The sequence below is a fragment of the Sinohyriopsis cumingii genome, chromosome 6, assembly GCF_028554795.1.
Source record: "Sinohyriopsis cumingii isolate HCF-2022 chromosome 6, ASM2855479v2, whole genome shotgun sequence".
Lineage (NCBI taxonomy): Eukaryota > Metazoa > Mollusca > Bivalvia > Unionida > Unionidae > Sinohyriopsis > Sinohyriopsis cumingii.
The window spans coordinates 107,142,664-107,161,492 of NC_142966.1; the positions used below are offsets into that span (position 1 = coordinate 107,142,664).

An 18,829-nucleotide genomic window follows, 5' to 3' on the forward strand; every position below is an offset into this window, starting at 1 on the left:
AAAGGTCATTCATCAATTTTTTAATTTGTAGAAGACAAATTAGTATATAATGGCTACCCAGATCGTACAAGAAGCGATGTTACGAGCAAAATTGAAATGCTATAGTTTGGTTTCATTAGCCTCAATTTAAATATATTGTATTGTGTAGGTAAACTGAACCTTACTAATTTATACATGTAGAATATATTTATGCTAAAAATAAAAGTAATTAATTTGTAACGTTATACTGTATAATACACATGTCCAATTTCAATACACTCCAATTAATAATACTACACCATAAAGACGAAAACAAAGCGTCAATTCATTGTATGTTGTAACACAATAGTTTGTCTTAGATAGCTCTGTTAAACGTTCATTCACTTTCGTTAGGATGAGGACGGATTGACATAATGTAAGTATGACACTATATAGCATGTAAACATAAATATTTTCATAAAGATTATAGTACACTCAGCAATCGTTATGGTTTACAACGAATTACTTAGTGATTTTCCTTGGGAGATTATTCATGGCTTTAACAAATCTACTCGGATTTCATATTTATGTTAACGGTACATTAGACACAATAGGTATAACAAATGAAGAAACAAAAACAAAAACAAAAAACATAAAAAAACACGTAGAAGCATACATATATGCATGATCAGTTTCAAAATATTCGGCAGCGGCGGATCCCGAATTATCGCATAAGTGAGGGTGTCAGTAAACATATGTAGACTAAGAGTCTGTGGTGTGGAACTCCTGGTAGTGGTCGGGGGCGGGGGATAGGGTTGGGGTGGAAGCCTCTGGAAGCTCCTGCATTTTAAGCGTATCCAGGGCATACTTTAGCAATCTTGCGTCGAGGAAAACTTATATGGAACGTTCGGGTTGCTTTGCTCAAATTGGACGGTATGGGGTGGGTCGGGTTCGTCCATCTTCAAATCTGTTAACCTCAGGAAAAAAATGCAATACATTTTGTTGGAAAATAATACGTAAGCATTCAGAGACAACTTCTAATTTTGTATATATGATACACCTATATATAGATCGTTAATACATTCCAAATATTACAAAGCCCATATGCCCCCTCCCCAATTCTATCCTTATGTATAAAGTTCGTCATAATCGAAGTAAAATATTATTTAAAAGGCCGTAAGGACCAAGCAATGGAATTTGTGATATCCGATATTTCGCTACATTCCGTTTCGGCATGTAAGGAATTTAATGTATAGTTGAGATATGGATGGAAACAGAGGTGTATGTACGATATGGACTGGTACAAAGGGTTGTTGTTGTTGTTGTTGTTATAGGGTTTAACGCCATTTTTCAGCACACGTTAGACTATACATGGCGGCTAGTATTAATGTTGGAGGAAGAACCCGGGAAAACCCCGGAAAGAACCACCGACCCACGAAAAGCTACTGCCAAGCTTTCTCACATACCCACATTGGCCGAATCCTAGACTCGAACCCACGCAGAGGTACAAAGGGTAGTGATAGGGACAGCTATACAGTATTCTTACATCCAGTCACGTGTCCATCGATTACGTGTGGGCCTCAACTTAAAGGTGAAGAAAAAATCGTTTCTCGCATTTTATGTGACGAAAAGGATTTGAATGATAACATTCTAAATGTGTGACCATTTCAAATGAAGATGCTGAATGTGAAATTAAATAAATAAAGGAGGATGTCAATGCCCATTTTTATGATCGTTATTTCATGCAGAAACGATGTCACACCTCACGATTATTCAGAAGTGGAAAACAGGCGATGAAGTTATATCGTTTTGTAACACGTGGAAATAACATTGATTACAGTATAGTAAAACAAATGTATAAATTTCAGTAAATGCTCAGTAATTTGTGAAATCTGATCGAATGTAGTAAAATGGAAGAAAATAGCGAAAAAATATAATATAATATAAACAAAGACATATAACCTTTCAAATCAGTAAAGTATGGATCGTTACCAGAAAAATCTTTATGTCTGTTTCATTCTTTTTGGGGTGGGCTACAGGGGGTATCACAATTCTTCACATGAGAGTGTGATTTATTAATACGGCAAACAAGGAACGAAGAATACAATGATTAGGTTGACTCCATCATTCTAACAAAAAATTCCATATATCAAGACGGAATTCATCACTAAATGAAACTGTAAGTAAACATTATTGTTATAAAAATTACTGCATGAGACTATAAAAAGAACAGAAAACAACAACAGGAACAACAACACCCTCAATAATAATAATAATAATAATAATAATAATTAAGAGATGCGATTGTTGCTGACCAATCTTGTTAATTTTTACTGTAAAGTGCAAAACACCATAAATTTAAGTTTGCGAAATTAAAGTTACTAAGCTCAAATGAAATAAACATTGCAAACATATATTTTACTCTATTTAATAACGTGTGTATCGATGTTCATATAACCTCAGACAGATGATGATGATGATGATGATGATGATGATGATGTAAAACAACTTTAAATAATATAATAATATACCCTATTCGGCCAAGATGGGTTGCATTACTTTTTTTCCTTTCCTTCCTCTTTTTTTTTTCCCTCTGCTTGTCAAAATTAAGTGTTTACCGACGGAGATTCGGCGTGGAAAGCGCGGCTTTTTATTGCTCAGAATCGCAAATAGTCGAACAAACTGTGTGTGGAAACTTCTTTTTCTTCGGATCAGGCCAAACTTTTTTGTGACAAATTTATTACTTTTTACTTCTCGACCCTTCATACTTGAAGATTCTAAAAGGGACCAAAGTTTGTAACGTTTAGAGAGAAAAAAAAATACCCAAACACGTCCTTTTATTAGGCTTAAAATTCGCGTTGTGTCTGAAAGGCACGGAACGCTCAAACAAGCACATTGCCTTACACTCCTTTTATATTTTTGACCGAGCATAGAAAGAACATTTAAATAGTACGAAATAGAACGTTATTCTCATTTTCCAGTGTCTATACAAGTACCTCATGCGAAGTTCTTCATATAAATATTTCATTCACAAAAATAAATACAATTTCATATTCTTCGTTGCAAAAATACAGAATGACACGTCGATGGGATGGCACAGAGAGTTTCCCACCAGTTAATAGGAATCTCTCGAAGTAAGTATCTCAAGGAATCAGTACATGACAATATTTAAAGTAGATGACCACATTTACAGTATATGACCCATGTTTCGATTAATTGGCCTATTTTGCAAGATATGACCATAATTACAGATATATGTATTGCATAAAAGTATAAAGAAATCAATCAATAATGTTTACCTACCTACCTACCAACCTGTATGCATACATACATACATACATACATACATACATACATACATGCATACAATACATACATACATACATACATACAATACATGCATACATACATACATACATATCCACATACATACATACATACATATATACATACATACATACATACAATACATACATACAAACATACATACATAACACTGCTTGTTTTTTTTCTAAAAGCTCTCTCTAATGTCAGAATGCAATCAGCTATAATGTAAGCTTAATCATCTTTCTTTAGTTACGTCTTCTGCATTACAACTTATACATTAAATAACATATACACAGCAAATGCATCTACTATTAGGTATTGAAAATAAATTTAATTATCGGGTGGTAGTGGTTGAGGCTGTGATTTTATTTTAACTGCAATATTTTTATTTTTTATATTTCAAGACAGTTCATATTTTTCCAAATAATATCATGGATATAATAAGGTGTTATTCTTCTATAAATCAGATCGAGATATATTTGCTGCTATTAAAAAAGGGAAGTTAAAAAAACGTGCCAGGCTCCTGACCCATAACAATAAAATATTGGCCTTAAAATAAAATTGCTCTATACTATGGCACTTATCGCTGTACGTACATAAATACCGCGCTATATTTTATTTTGGAACACAGCTGTAATTAACACTAGGTATTACACAAGGTTTGTGTTTGATGCTATGTTTTAATTTGTCTATCGCCAGTGTCCAGAGAATCCATCTACTGGAAGCTGACCTTGCAGAAATCCAGCAGGATAAAGAAAAACTCTTGGGAGAAGCAGCCAATCTCCGGGGATACATAGACATGTTATATTGTGGCATTTATATTTGTATTACCTTGATTGCCCTATTAGTTCAGATTATCACACTGCTGGTATTCAAAGGGCAATAACATGTCGTTGAATATTCATTTTTTTTTTAAAAAAAAAACAATGTAAAGTGACTTGACACGAGAAGTTCATGACCAGGAGAAGTGTCAAATCAATTATTTGTTAAATTCCAGAAAGTTATGCATTTGTTTAACAAAAAATATTGCTTTGATTTCGTAATGTTGGTATTGGCTTGTCTAAATATTATGATAAAAAATGAATGAAGTCTTGCCCAGAATGCCATTGACATATCCACGAAATGCGTCACAATAAACAAATTGTTTGGACTAATGTTCTGACTCTGATTTGACCGTGAACGAAACCTAACATACCATTAAGTTGGTTTTCTTTAGGAAAACTATTACGATTGTCAGCTTGTAAAACCCAATCTAATCGCGGCCCTTAGACTAACATATCTCCATTTATTTACTTGTAGAGTCATAACAGAATAATTCTCATTTTAGAGTGAGTATTTGCATTCTTCGAATACAATTAAACTGATGTTAAAATATAGTTTAAGGAGATAAAGTAATAACCAAAAAAAGTCAAGTTGTTATTCGTTTTGGTTAATTGAAACAAATTTTTATTATTCAGGAAGAGAGTGGGCGTACAGTTGGACTGGAAGGGGCGAAATGTTGTGGAACTAGACTACCGGCAAGTTTATGTTGAAGCGCTGAAAAAGTGAGTAGCCATGGTTACTAACTATAAACTGGTTAAATGGCGAGCGTTAGAGTTACGCGGCTGCTTTTGCAAGTTTTTTCTAGTTTCCGAAACAATTTAGATTTTATGACTGAAACTGCCACATTTATGATATTAGAATAATTGCGAAGTCAATGCAAATTATTTTCCCGCAATATTATGTAAAGAGTTATCTTATTAATGATGACGCCATGGACGAAAGCTAAAAAGCAAAGAATTTCATCATAACTACATCCAGTATCAGTAGCAGCATTAGTGCGAAAGGATCGCACCGGTCTGGCAAGATAAGGGTGCCCGAAAACTCTTTACATTTATTCTTACTCAATCTTCCTTTTAAATAAAAAAAATTATCTATTCTATGTTAAAAATAAAGATGATTCACTCGCAAATAAATCATCACAGGGGTGCTACTCCGCTGATTAATTATAATTACGTATTACAATGCTAGTGACGTAGTATTATATTATTTAGATATAAATTAGATTTTGGTTGCACATTGTCCTCATGTTGCACAGAGCCACCACAGCCCTGTCAGTTTATAACAAAATGCCACAAATTCTGCCATGTTGTCTTCGGACATATTTAAAATATCTTCTTAATTCACCAAAGATGAAACTATCCTTCCCAACTAGAAATACTTGTAAAAGCATCATCGTGCCCATTTCCTGTACCCGTGTCTACTCCTATCTTCACTTCGCAGGGTTATTTTAAGTGCTTGCATATACTTTCAACCGTCAAAGTGACCGAACTATCCAGCCACCGTATATAGCCACTAGATCAATAAAACCCGTCGATACATCCGTTAATACATCATCTGTCAGGTTTAATAGGTTGTTTAAACAAGAATATATTTCTTGCAAACAAGATATTATTTCGTCTAAACAAGATAACACGCGAAACAGAAAGAAAGCTTCTCACTGATCTCTTCTACTCCGTCTTTTAAAGGATAGAACAGCAACTGAAGCAATACCAGAGTGACAGCCATGATTGTGTATGTAGAAGGTGAGTTGAACCAGAGTGACAGTCATGACTGCATATGTATAAGGTAAGTTTAACCATAGCCACAATCATGATTATGCAAAAGATGAGTTGAACCAGACTGACAGCCATGATTGTTTATATATAGAAGGTATGTTGAACCAGAGTGACAGACATGAGTGTGTATGTAGAAGGTATGTTGAACCAGAGTGACATACATGAATGTGTATTTAGAAGGTGAATTGAACAAGAGTTGCAGCCTTGATTGTATATGGAGAAGATGAACTGAACCAGAGTGATAGCAATGTTTGTGAACGTAGAAGGTGAATTGAACGAGCGTGACAGACATGAATGTGTATGTAGAATTTAAGCTGAAACAGAGTGTACTCAGTGATAGAGTATATAGAAGGTGAACTTTCTTTGGTATTTTGTTGGATACCTATTTGATTTCGTACGTCATTAAAGAAAAAGGAAAAAGAATTTGATGCTGTAGCTGTTTAAGCATCATGCAGTGACTCAGTCAGTGTATTCGCATACTTTAATTATACCTATTATTAATTATATTCATCCTAATTACTAAAATATTATTTAACTGAAATTGTTCATTGAAATTACTCTTGTTGATGAGGTGATTCTTTGCCTTTTAAAAGCAAATAATTTCTTAAGATGGCCATCAATGCATTTGTTATAAAAGAATCATACGAACACATCCTTATCTCTTGTCTTATTCAAAATAGTACTGATGGTAGAGCGGTGGACACGAAACTTAAAGGAAAGGACTTGATGTTCTCTGATCTAATGAAGAAATTGTAAGTAGAAGGTCTATATCTGTTTAATTTACTAAAAAAGCATTTATATCTTTTTAGATTGCATTTTATTTATATTTATCGTTGGAGAAAAACATTACAGGGATCATTCAATTATTTATTTACATACATACATACATACATACATACATACATACATACATACATACATACATACATACATACATGAGATATGACTGAGATAATTTCTATAATAATACAATATGGAACGGAATCGCTGCACTTTGAACGCAACGTTATCTGATATATTTTTAAATTCTTCCAATCAAAATCTCACTCATGATTATTATATATTCCGTAATATTAACATTTTTCAAGAAAAACAATGTTTGATGTCGAAGTTACGCGCATTAGAACGAACATATGGCCAAATGACTAACTTTTGTCTGTTTTTATGTGTGTGTTTGGGATATACTGCACGTGTGTTTATTTTTCATTTATTGTTACTTTTGCAGTATCAGCCTGGAACGAAAAACTAAAGATCTGACATCACGACTTCCGGAAATTACATCTAACAGGTATGTGATAATCTTTCTTGTATGGTATTTCTTATCATCTACCTGATATGTATATGGAGATCATGTACTGTGTGCTGTGTGCTAATATCTGCAGAGGTACAGGAAAAGAGCCCGAAGGGTCAATATTTGTGTTCTGACACAAATTTACATAGACTAGGCCATGTATAAATGGTATCCATACATGACAAATTGCATAATGTAACCAGAACAACAAAACGGCCAGCGATCCCAGATCTCCACGTTTTACACAGAACATTTAAAACACGCCCTCTTCGCTCCAAACCCCCTCCTTTTCAGATATCCAGGGTCAGAATGCAAAGTCTGTCATATAAACGATGCATCTTTCTACTATAGCGGCATTTAATACAGTCTTCCCCCTCCTCCAGGGCCCACACATAGACCCGATTCGCTTGAGTCAATAATGGCAAACCTTTAGCAAATATCGATCATAGGGTTAACATAACTACAAAGCGTTAGTGAATGTCCAGCCAGAGACATCGGAGGAGACGCAGGTACGGACAGATAAACAAAGATACATATTAGCTATATTACACCAGCCAAGCAAACAAAATAATATCATAGTCCCAAATTTTTTTATATGATTTTTATTGAGATCTTCTGACCACTGAAGATACTAGTATTTAACAGAGAAAACCAATAAATCCTGAACAGAAAATACAATGTTTATTGTATTCAGATTATTTGATTTTTGCATAGCCAAATGAAGCGAAAAGGTGTGATTTCCAATATAAAGGTCAAATGCGCTTTAAATTCTGGTCCTTTTATTGAAATGCAACTTTTTTCATATAATGCAATACAACCTATGATGACATTTTAAAACTACTGCGTTCACAATGCTTTCTGATGTTAGCAGTAATAGACTTTTTTTCCCAGTGGGCACCGAAAGTATTAATTGGCCCCTAATTTGCGTCAAAAATTATACTTGGGTATGAGTGATTAGATCACATTACAACTATTAAAATGCTATGTTTTTTTTTAAATCTCGTATTTGTTTCTTGAGATATGTCCACAGATAATCTTTTGAAAGGTATGACACCAACGTCTTTGCATATTTGTAAAGATGTTTATTTGTGGATGTACATACATTCTCAGACAACATCAGCAATAATAACATAAACATCAACAACAATAGCAAATAGATACAGCCGTGAGTAGTCAAAGTTTATTTTCTATGATCACAAAATGTAACGTAAGTATGATAATAACGTGCAACCAAATACATAAAATGAAACGATTTTATTTTTCATTTGATAGAAACTTGTTCACAGAGGCAGCCCAAAGCAAGTCGCTTTTGAAACAACAGTTGGCGGAATGCCGGGGTAAGATCGCTGAGTATAGAGAAAAACTTAGCCTCATGGAAACAAAATTACCGGGAGTGTTAACGTACTCGTGAGTAAAATACCTCTTCTACAATCATAACAAGCCGCGTTTTTAAGCAGTGAGTCAACTGATCGATTGACCAATCATTCAATGAATGTACATGTATTCAAATGTAATTATAAAAGTCCTAATGAAAACACTTCTCTATGTACACTACTATTGGAACTGAAACTACTAATGATAATTTAATGATGTTGCATCCAATAACAATGATAGTGCCACATTTACTACAATACTTAAAGCAATCACAACTTACTCCATAACAAGAACGGAAACAACTATTATTACTACAGCTGCTACTACTACTACTACTGTTACTACTGTTAACAATAATACTATTGATCCTACTATAATACTTTTGGATTACTTTTACACCTAATTCCAGACTTCTAATTTTTTTCCACAAATTTTGTTATGATGATAGTGCACGAACCAACGAACGAGAGAGGGAGTTGTTACAACATAAGATTGGTGTTCTTGAAAAAGAACTTCTAGAAGTGAGACGTGACAGGTATATGAATTATTACCTCCTAATAAGCCAAAACTGTGAAAAACAATGTATATGTGAATAAATTCATAATATGCCTTGAAGAGTATCAAAATTTAATGCGAAGTCCATGGCCGTGGTAAAAATTGATTGTAATGAGTAGAAATGAAACAAGTTTTAGAAAAGAAAAGAAAAATTCGATAATAACACCATGTGAAATTGGTAGTCACGTTTAGTAGTTTCTTTTTAATGCCTTTTACTAAAATGAATAGAGGGGTTTAAAGACGAAAATCATTTACGTACACTAAAGCCTTTTTCTTGACCCTATCAATGATAATGTATTCGTAGAATATTGAAATTGCCCGACCTTTACTAATATATGTTGTGTGAAATTCGTTGTTATTGTATAAGACATATTTTGTCTTGCTATGTAAGACTAATATTTTTAATTTTGATGTAAAATAACATATTTTGTTTCATATTAAAACAACAATTTGCCATACTTTGTATGGTCAAGGAAGGAGCTGGAGGAATTTCTGCGCAGGAAGAATTCAGAGTTAAGAGACATAAGGTGAGAACTGTTATGTTTGCGACGGAATATAAATATTTAAAACTAATTACACCTATTTTGATAGACAGACAGACAGATAGATGGACAGACAGACAGGCATGCTGGCATATAGGTAGGGAGGTAGATAGATAGATAGATAGATAGATAGAAGATAGATAAACAGATAGACAGATAGATAAACATATACGTACGTGACGGATGGATGGATAGAGCACAACTACACAATTTGATATGTATCTACAATAAGTACGGATGGCATAAATATTTCTTAGAATTTATGTAGAATTATTTTGGCATTGAGTAGTAAGCATGCGCATGTGCCATTTAGAAATTGTTTTCTTTAAATATACTCCGAAATAATATTCATTCATGTTACTTTCATTTCAATGTTTCAGTGACACCACCCATTTACTGCATAGGCAGATATATATTGCCAAGGCAACAGCCAAACTCAACCAATCAGAGGCAGACAGGATGTCACCTCGCCCAGAGGTCGTTCCAGATTTGTAAGCCCAATACTTCTCTCCTAAGGTATTTGGTCAATGCATTAGGTAATCTGGTCATATGACTTCAATAAGCACAGCATAATCGATATATGATAATTATGTTTAAATGATAGCAGTATTTAGATTACGTCATGATAATTGTAAATATTTTATTAGCTGCCGCTAATACAAAGATTTCTTTCTTTTGAAACATCCGCATGATTTCACACCATGGGGGTCATCTATTCGAACTATTGTCATCATTAATGTTACTTGTGAGCAACGTTAACACTGCAGCCACATCTTTAAGCAATCAATTAAAAACTGGATGTCACTGTTTTGGGTGAAATTTAAGAAACCAAAGGAAACAAGAAAGCATATAGTGTAATCACCGAAGTGGCAAGGCAAGATCATTTTTTCCACGTTTAGAAGGATTTGTGATCATCTAATCATTTGTAAGGTGCTTAAGAAAGAACAGCAGCAGCAACAACAGCAACAATAACAACAACAATAACAACCATAGAACATAGCAGCACAACCTACATACATGAAATCTTTTGAAAATATTTCCCCGAGTTGACATGACATAATCGATACAACTATATTTTCTCGGTCTTTCAAGGTTTGAAACCTTGAAAAGAAATCCATATGCCTATTTATTTTTTCCCCATCACAATTCGTTACCTTATACTGCTCAGAGCTGCTCCGTTTTACTTGAAATGACCGTGAAATCACTACTCGTGCACTGTACTATTTAGTCAGTTTGTTCAGTAATGACGTCATATAAGAGCAAACCAAGCCTCAGTCAAGTATTGTAATGCACTTAATAATTATTGGCAGTGAATCTCTCCATTACCTTTAATGGCGAATTTGGGTGAATTCGACTGAAGTAAATGTGTGCCACAGAATCAATTTTTTTTATTGTACACAGTGTTCTTCAAAGAACTTTTTAATTTGCATTTTGAAGATTTTCCTCTCATTTGACCTTTAGACTACGAAGACTGATAGCTGCTTAGATTTAGAAAATGAAGCACATATATACACAGATAATAGTTAAATCAATGACTTAAAAAGGCTGTATCTCAAATCATTTTTTGTTACGACTATCAGCATCATATAATGAACGAGTAGCGGTACATGGCGACAGCTGAGAACAACAATTAAGTACAAAAACTAACAAATGAACAAACAAGCGTTGGCATCAACAGTCGTAGCAGTAGGAAGATGAACAACACAATCAATAATAATAATAATAATAATAATAACAATAATAATAATACAAATGATAATAATAATAACAATAGAAATAATAATAATAATAATAATAATAATAATAATAATAATAATAATAATTATTATTATTATTATTATACTAATTAGTTTAGTAAGAACGACGAATACGACAACGACGACGACGATGATGATGACGATGATGATGATAATGATTGCAATTATTTTTAATAATCCATTACTATTTATGCTGTTACCGTAAAGGTCTAGGTATACCAGGCTACTTACTAATTTACCTGTCTGGTACGGACCTTTCAGTTAGTGCTGTGTGCAACTGACTGTGCGACAGACGAACTGGCTTCGATTCCCGACCGCAGTGACAATTAGACTTAGCATCCCCTCCCGTTACATTACTAACAGGTACAATATTTAAACTTCCTATGCTGACGTTTACTGGTTGTTTTTTGTTCTAACATTATGATATTCGATACTGGTGACTAAAACGGACAGAACGAGCAAAAATATTGATTTATGAAAAAATTTGTCACTTTATATCATTCATACAAAATTTCGTAGAGCACTTTCTTGATGACTAACTCTTTCTTACTTTCAACAGATAAAAAGCCGTCCGACAATAGATGACGCACTGAACATAAGTGAGCCATGATGGGGGCGTGCGTTATTGTTTAACACATTATCTTGTATGACAGGAGGAGCTAAAGTGTCGTGAAAAGACTGTTCTAATTCAATGAGAACATCATCTCCAGTCTATAATTGTGAATTCATGTATTTGTATTGTGTATTAACTGCATAACAAGAACATAAATCCGTAGAATTCAAATCGAAATATTTGTATGAACATATAATAATATTTTATTGCATCAAAATCTCGCCTGTTAATATTGTTACCAATTTTGGTTTAAGTCTGCTTGTTGCAACGCGTCAAAAATCACTATGGTAAAAACAAAAATCAGCGAGTAATACTGGCAACATAAATTCAGCGGGACAAGCGGCAATTAGCAGCTAAAACAAGAAAAGCATCGAAAACAATGCTAAGTCTGCAACTTTTCAGTTGCTGTTCGATATTTTGAATTTTGATTCCGACATATGCATGATATGCTTGTCTTGTACATTGAATAAATATTCTAAATAATAACAATCTTGTGTACATGATTGTCTGGTCAGGCTTTAAGGCTTTTGGCTGACCCATGGCTGTCATCGAGGTTCAAAGTTTTTGTTTGTATTTATGGTTGTCTGGTCCATGCTTAAAGCTTTTGATTGTATTCATGGTTGTGATGGAGGTTCAAGGTTCTGATTGTATTCTTGGTTGCGATGCAGATACAAGGCTTTTGACTTCATTCATGGTTTTGATCCAGGTTCAAGGCTTTTGATTGTATATATGGTTGCGATCCACCTTTAGGGTTTTTGATTGCACTCCTGACTGTCTGAACCAGCTTTAGAGCCTTTGACTGTACTCATGTGCTACGACTCTATGGTCTTAAACAAAGTAACAGCAAAATAAGTCAACACATTTAGTACAAAATTCCTCAAAAATACTTTGGCATAGATTACAAAGTGGAAATTTTAAAAAAAACTTACAGTAATTTGAACTAAATCCAAATACTTCGAAAAGTTCTATCACAAGACCCAGAAATATAGTGTTCCGAACGAATTCCAGGTCTCGAATGTGCTGATGTACCAACAGTATTGAATATACTGATATACAAATAGTTTTTATGTACCACAATGATATAATCCAGCGTATCTTTGAATGATTTTACAATAATTCCAAAATAATGTCTGAATCCAAAATGTCAATGAACACTTTGGAATTATAATCAATTTAAAGGATTAATTTCTCTCAAATTATAACTGAACACAAATAAAAGTAATTCCACAACGTCATTAAAATTGGTATGAATAATTGTTTACTTGGTCTTCTTTATATACAGGCTGCAACTTGATTATTATATGCTCATATTTTCTCCGTTAACTTTACATTGAAGAATCATGCATTATTTTACGATACTGCACTCACGTGTACTTCATATTGCACTCACGTGCACGACACGTGTGCCCACTAGCATATTAAGAACTACTTTGTAAACGAATCATGTACACTCACGTACTCGACGCTTTACGTTTTGGTTGATTAAATTTGTTTCTGAATGAACTAAAGCACATGCTTCGTGGATTGCCACACATGAGCTGCTTTGCCACATTCAGCGTTATCCCTTCTGAAACAATTGTTTCAGAATTAGGCTAACGATAGACGCCAGACAGGTCATAGAACTGATGGGTTCCTTCAAATACCATGCAAGTGACAAGGCATAAACTGTCTTCTTTAGCTGATAATAAGAATGGGAAGAAATATACTTACAGTTTTACTTCCTAAATTTCCCCCCAAAATGTACTTTTTTAATTCTGCAAATACGAATTACATGAGCCATGTCATTACACATTTCAAAAGCTTCATTACACATTTCGAAATTGTACTGTAATTTCGACTATATTCGAAGTATAATTACAACCTCCTTACTGCACTTTAAATGAAATAAACATTATATTCCATAGTGTCTTTTGATAATTGCAATTGAAAGACTTCATATTTTTTCCACACATTATGATTTCAAACAGTCAGTGACAGAACAGAAACACACTTGCAGATATTAACATGCTGCTCCTTCCCTGATGTAATGAGATGTACTACATGTAGAATTGACACAGATACATCCAGTCATTACCACAAAATTTGGCAGATTCGACAAAAATACCAAAATCTATTCATTCCAGACTAAATGAACAAGTTGTTACAATGCGCATTCATTCAGATTATGAATCTAAATTTCAATTTTAAGTAGACCAAATCGCCATTTTCTTTCGAAAGTGATATCCAGCGTGCGACTAAGTTCAAATTTATCTGGGCGGAGTTATATGCGCATTAATACTATTGGTGATGTGTACTTATGAATCTGCGCTTGTGTATTTAGTTTGGAATATGGCATACATTCAGTTACTTTGTTTATTGTATTGTATTTTTGTTTATATAGTAAAGCCTTAGGTAGAATACGAAAATGAGCATATAATAAAAAGGTTACTGCATTTGTACGGGAAAATATGAACTCATTTTGTCGGATGGATATATCGCACTCCCAAGGATGTGCAGTATATTCATCCGAAAATCTCGTTCATATTTTCTCATATAAATGCAGTAACCAATAATTATGACACAACACAGTGCCTGTTTGAATCCAAAATGTCAGTGAGCACTTTGGCACTATAATCAATAATTTAAAGTACTAATTCCTCTTAAATTATATCTGAACACATATAAAAGTGATTCCTCAACTTCATTAAAATAGGAATGAATAATGTTTACTTAGTCTTATTTATATCCAGACTGTAACCTGACTTATGACAAAACGCAGTGTCCTGTGCCCAGTCCATTTTAATGGAAATTTCCATCAAATTTGTAAAGAAAGTCACGCCTGTGTACTTAAATTTTAGTAAATGATCTGACATATTAGGTAGACCATAGTTTTTTTTCCGGGGGAAATATCAATGTCCTAAACCCAAATCCAAAGAAACATATTTTTTAAAAATGATTTTAGTCAGGTAGGCCCAAACTCCAATCCCCAATTACGGACAAATGTCAAGCACACAATACCAATTAACTATGCATGACATTAAGATTGCCTGATCCAGCTTTAATTCATTTGATTATATTCATGGTAGTCGCATCCAATTTTAAGGCTTTTAATTGTATTCATGGTTGTCTGATCTAGTTTTAAGGGTTCTAATAATTTTCCTGAAGGTCTTTACTTGTTTAACTTCTCACTAGCTACATATTTTGGAGGATTAACTTGGTAATCAGGGCATGCTTACCATTATTAAACATGCCATGTAAAATATTAATGTAATTATTGAGAAGGAAATTATTGAAAGCATTAATTAAAATAAATATTATATATTTTTGAAAGCTACACATGCACGTCGTCATTACTATAGCTAATGATCATTGTGGTAGACATTTGTCCAATTGTGGAGGATTCTGAGATGCTGCAAACTGATTATGCCCGTGATGCGTACGTTGATGGGCTCACGAAGAACTGTCAAATAATGTACATAACGAACACCTATGCATAGAGATTTCCATTTTTCAGTCCCTATATAACTGCCTTTATGCTTTGCCCCCATGGAGGCCACATGATCAACAAAAATGTTTATCCAACAGATCCTCTAGTTATTTTCCCTTTTCTCCGTTAGTTCTACATCCTTTTGGCACATAAATCTATACTTTGCTTCTACACACATTGATGTGGCTTCTAAAACGCTGCCTCATATATGTTTTCAATATGAGCTATGTCAACATTCATTTACAAGAGTAAATTTAGATGTTATGGTGGCAGACAACTTAATATGTGTGCATGAACTTGGGAATGGCGCGTAGTAGCTATTCAATATTTTGGTATGTCAATCCTTTCTTGTGAACCGTACGTGTTCACCTTCGATTATTTTAAAATTAAAATTTCTTATAATGTGTTTTATGTTTATAAATATAAATAAAGATTAGATTATATGGACCATATACATGAATAAATGATAAAGATCAAATATAAAACTATTTTTATACACAGAGAGAGAGAGAGAGAGAGAGAGAGTGCTGCCGTGTACAAGTCATGTACAATCATGCCGACAGATTGACCTAGCTAGATAAACTAAGATTATTCTTATATTAAAGTATAAACTCCCCTTTAACCTAACTTATAACTATTACAACTTATTTCTTTGTTTTACAAATCGAATATATCCAACGTTTAGAATACCAATATACAATGTTAGAGCACTACCATTCCAACGAATGATTAAATTAAATAAACAAATTCCTCTCAATGAATAACACTTTCAGGTCTGTTAGTACTAATAAGAATGCTTAATTATAAGAATAAATTATCTTATAGAGAATGCTACAAAGCAATAGCGAGAAAGCAATAAAAGACTTTGAATGAATAATTGTAGCATTTCGAAAATTCAGAAGAGATCAGCTATTATTATTCTGGCTAATGGAAGATTTGGTCAGCCTGGCCTTTTCTAGAACTCATGTCCTCGTCGGATCATGTGATATTTACTTGTACCTAGAGTACTACTCAACTTTAAAACCCATGGATAAAACAATATAGGCACTATACGTGACTCATCTTTAAAGTGCGAGTTTCCTATTGATAAGAAATTTAGTATTTGAAATGGTATTAAATAAATAATCCATACCAACTATAATTATGAATGCAAAAGTACATTGAAAGAAACTTTATCTTTTTATATAGAACCAAGATGGCAGTCAGACTGGTTGAGTAACTTTGAGAGGTATTAACAATGTTTGTGCAGGAGTTGTACTTGATAGCCAGCATAAGAAACTCATTTTTATTTGTCTGATGTTAATAACACACTATTCTCAATACAATTTGTTTTTGAGAAACATGGAGTCTGTCGGACTAAGAGTTTAAACTTTGTGCATAAAATGTCAAAGGTAAAATCGTGGTAAGAATTCAGAGCCTGTGACTGTATTTGTTAAGACACATCAAGTAGATGTTTAGTTCTTTTGTTTGTATATATTTCACCAGAGAGATCAACAGTTTTTAACGATCCTAACGAAAATAGAATAAAGTCGATTACTGAGAAATTAGAAAGAAAAAAATCATATAATCAAGAAGGTGCATTGATTCTTGCAGGAGATTTTATTTCTCGTATAAAAGATTTTGTTGACTTTCTATCTGATAACACTTTGGAAGATATTACAACTGCAGATAACGTATGATGTTAGGTAATGCAAAAGATAGTGAAACACACAACAAATTTGGTTTGGCTTTTGTAGAAATGTGCAAATATTTTAATATGCATGTACTCAATGGTAGGCTTTTCAGCGTTAAGGACTGGAATGTTACATGCAAATAATGGCTTCTGCATAGTGGGCAGTGTTGTAGTGTCTACAGAGTTGTTCCCCTTTACTTCAAACTTCGGTATTGACAAGAGACGAATCGTTCAAGTTTCTGATCTATTTTCGACTGAAAATCGCTGATAAATTAAATCATTGTAGTAAAACTGATCAGATTACAAGTCATTATGTACATAAAGGATTTGTCAGCCAAGGTGGCATTATCGATGACTTTGAGGAGGATGACGACGATAATGATAAACATTTGGTTTATTGAAATATACGAATGGGGAATCTTTTTCCAGCTTGTTTGAGCAGAAATGTATTGAACGTGTTCAAGATATAACTGACTTACTACATTTAAATATCAACGACTGTGTAAAACGTTTGAGTATTTATATAAGGAAATTTGTGTTGAAAATGCAGACACAGATGTTTCCAGTTTTACCGCAGAGGTAAGAACACCCATGGTGGGATCAATAATACGATAATGCTAAACACGAGAATTTTCAAATTTTAAGAAAATATAGATTTACAAACCAAATGATTCATCTAAACGCAGTAAAAATTCGGTATAAAGATTGTGTCAATTCAAAAAGTCATTATACGAATAACCAATGAGAGATACATTTATTCAATCAAGAAATGACCGTACAAATTCTGGCAAGTGTTAAAGGGAAAATAATACAACAGGTTAGATGTGAGTAAATATAAAGTAACACAGAATGGCTGAGTTGATTGTATTCGTTCTTCATTAATGTCTAACAGAGATACAACTATGAATGACGAGGAGGAAACTGCAAGGACTGAGAATGGCAATTTCGAATTGACTCAACCAATTACAAGCCAAGAAATAATTGATTGCGTTCGCTCTTTGAAAAAGAGAATTCCAGACAAAATTCAGGTCGTTTGTTACCAGTTGACTTTACCAGGCATTGTGTCATTTTCTAATGTGCTCTTCAATATGATCTTTAAAACGGAAGAACATCCAAAGCAAAGGTCAAAAAGTATAATATACCCGATATTTAAGAATGGAGTATGAATCACCCGAGCAATTCCAGAGAAATTTCTATAATAAATTCATATCTATTTTGAAGAAATGGTTGTATAGATGGGCAGAAAGCAACAATCAACTAGATTAGTCGCATGTTGTCTTTATAAAACACTACAGTACTTGTGATAACATATTCAGTTTGTATGCAATCGTTCAGAAGTATATATATGTAAATATGGCGCTAGATTTTACAGCTTTTCACTGAATTTTCAAAGCTTTTCATCGAGTACAATATTGTTAACTATGGTTTAAACAGGTACAGAAACATATTAATAAAAAATATTTTACAAGTCTTAAAAATAAGTATTCTTGTTTGAAAGGCTGTGTACGAACACCAAATCGACTAAACAATTATTTTACTTGCAGTCTGCGAACAAGACAATGTGGAGTTTTAAGCCCAATTCTTTTTCGCCTTTTTATTCATAATTTAGTTCATACGTTACGAAGCAAATTTTAAGGAGTTATTTCCATCATATAGATAATACCAGAGATCACGTTG

General features: G+C 33.4%; 1 protein-coding gene across 2 annotated transcripts; it reads left to right on the forward strand.

Annotated features, from left to right (window-relative positions):
• Positions 1–302: 302 nt before the first annotated feature.
• LOC149797664 (uncharacterized) lies at positions 303–12,494 on the forward strand. Of its 2 annotated transcripts, none has more exons than XM_089960457.1 (12): positions 303–394; positions 3,033–3,092; positions 3,985–4,086; positions 4,743–4,829; positions 5,793–5,849; positions 6,563–6,634; positions 7,108–7,170; positions 8,446–8,580; positions 8,996–9,082; positions 9,576–9,629; positions 10,025–10,160; positions 11,961–12,494. In XM_089960457.1, the coding sequence occupies exons 2-11, from the start codon at positions 3,034–3,036 to the stop codon at positions 10,137–10,139; spliced, it is 831 nt and encodes a 276-aa protein (XP_089816583.1). In that variant the 5' UTR covers positions 303–394; position 3,033; the 3' UTR covers positions 10,140–10,160; positions 11,961–12,494. The 2 variants fall into 2 exon arrangements, with proteins under 2 accessions (XP_089816583.1, XP_089816584.1); XM_089960458.1 differs by having other exon boundaries at positions 10,025–10,135.
• Positions 12,495–18,829: the final 6,335 nt, after the last annotated feature.

Excerpts from the sequence above, each read along its gene's own strand:
- LOC149797664 (XM_089960457.1), top strand. The coding sequence starts at position 3,034 with ATGACACGTCGATGGGATGGCACAGAGAGTTTCCCACCAGTTAATAGG. Across the intron at positions 3,093-3,984 it reads GTTAATAGGAATCTCTCGAA|TGTCCAGAGAATCCATCTAC; the intron begins GTAAGTATCTCA and ends GTCTATCGCCAG. Across the intron at positions 5,850-6,562 it reads CATGATTGTGTATGTAGAAG|TACTGATGGTAGAGCGGTGG; the intron begins GTGAGTTGAACC and ends TATTCAAAATAG.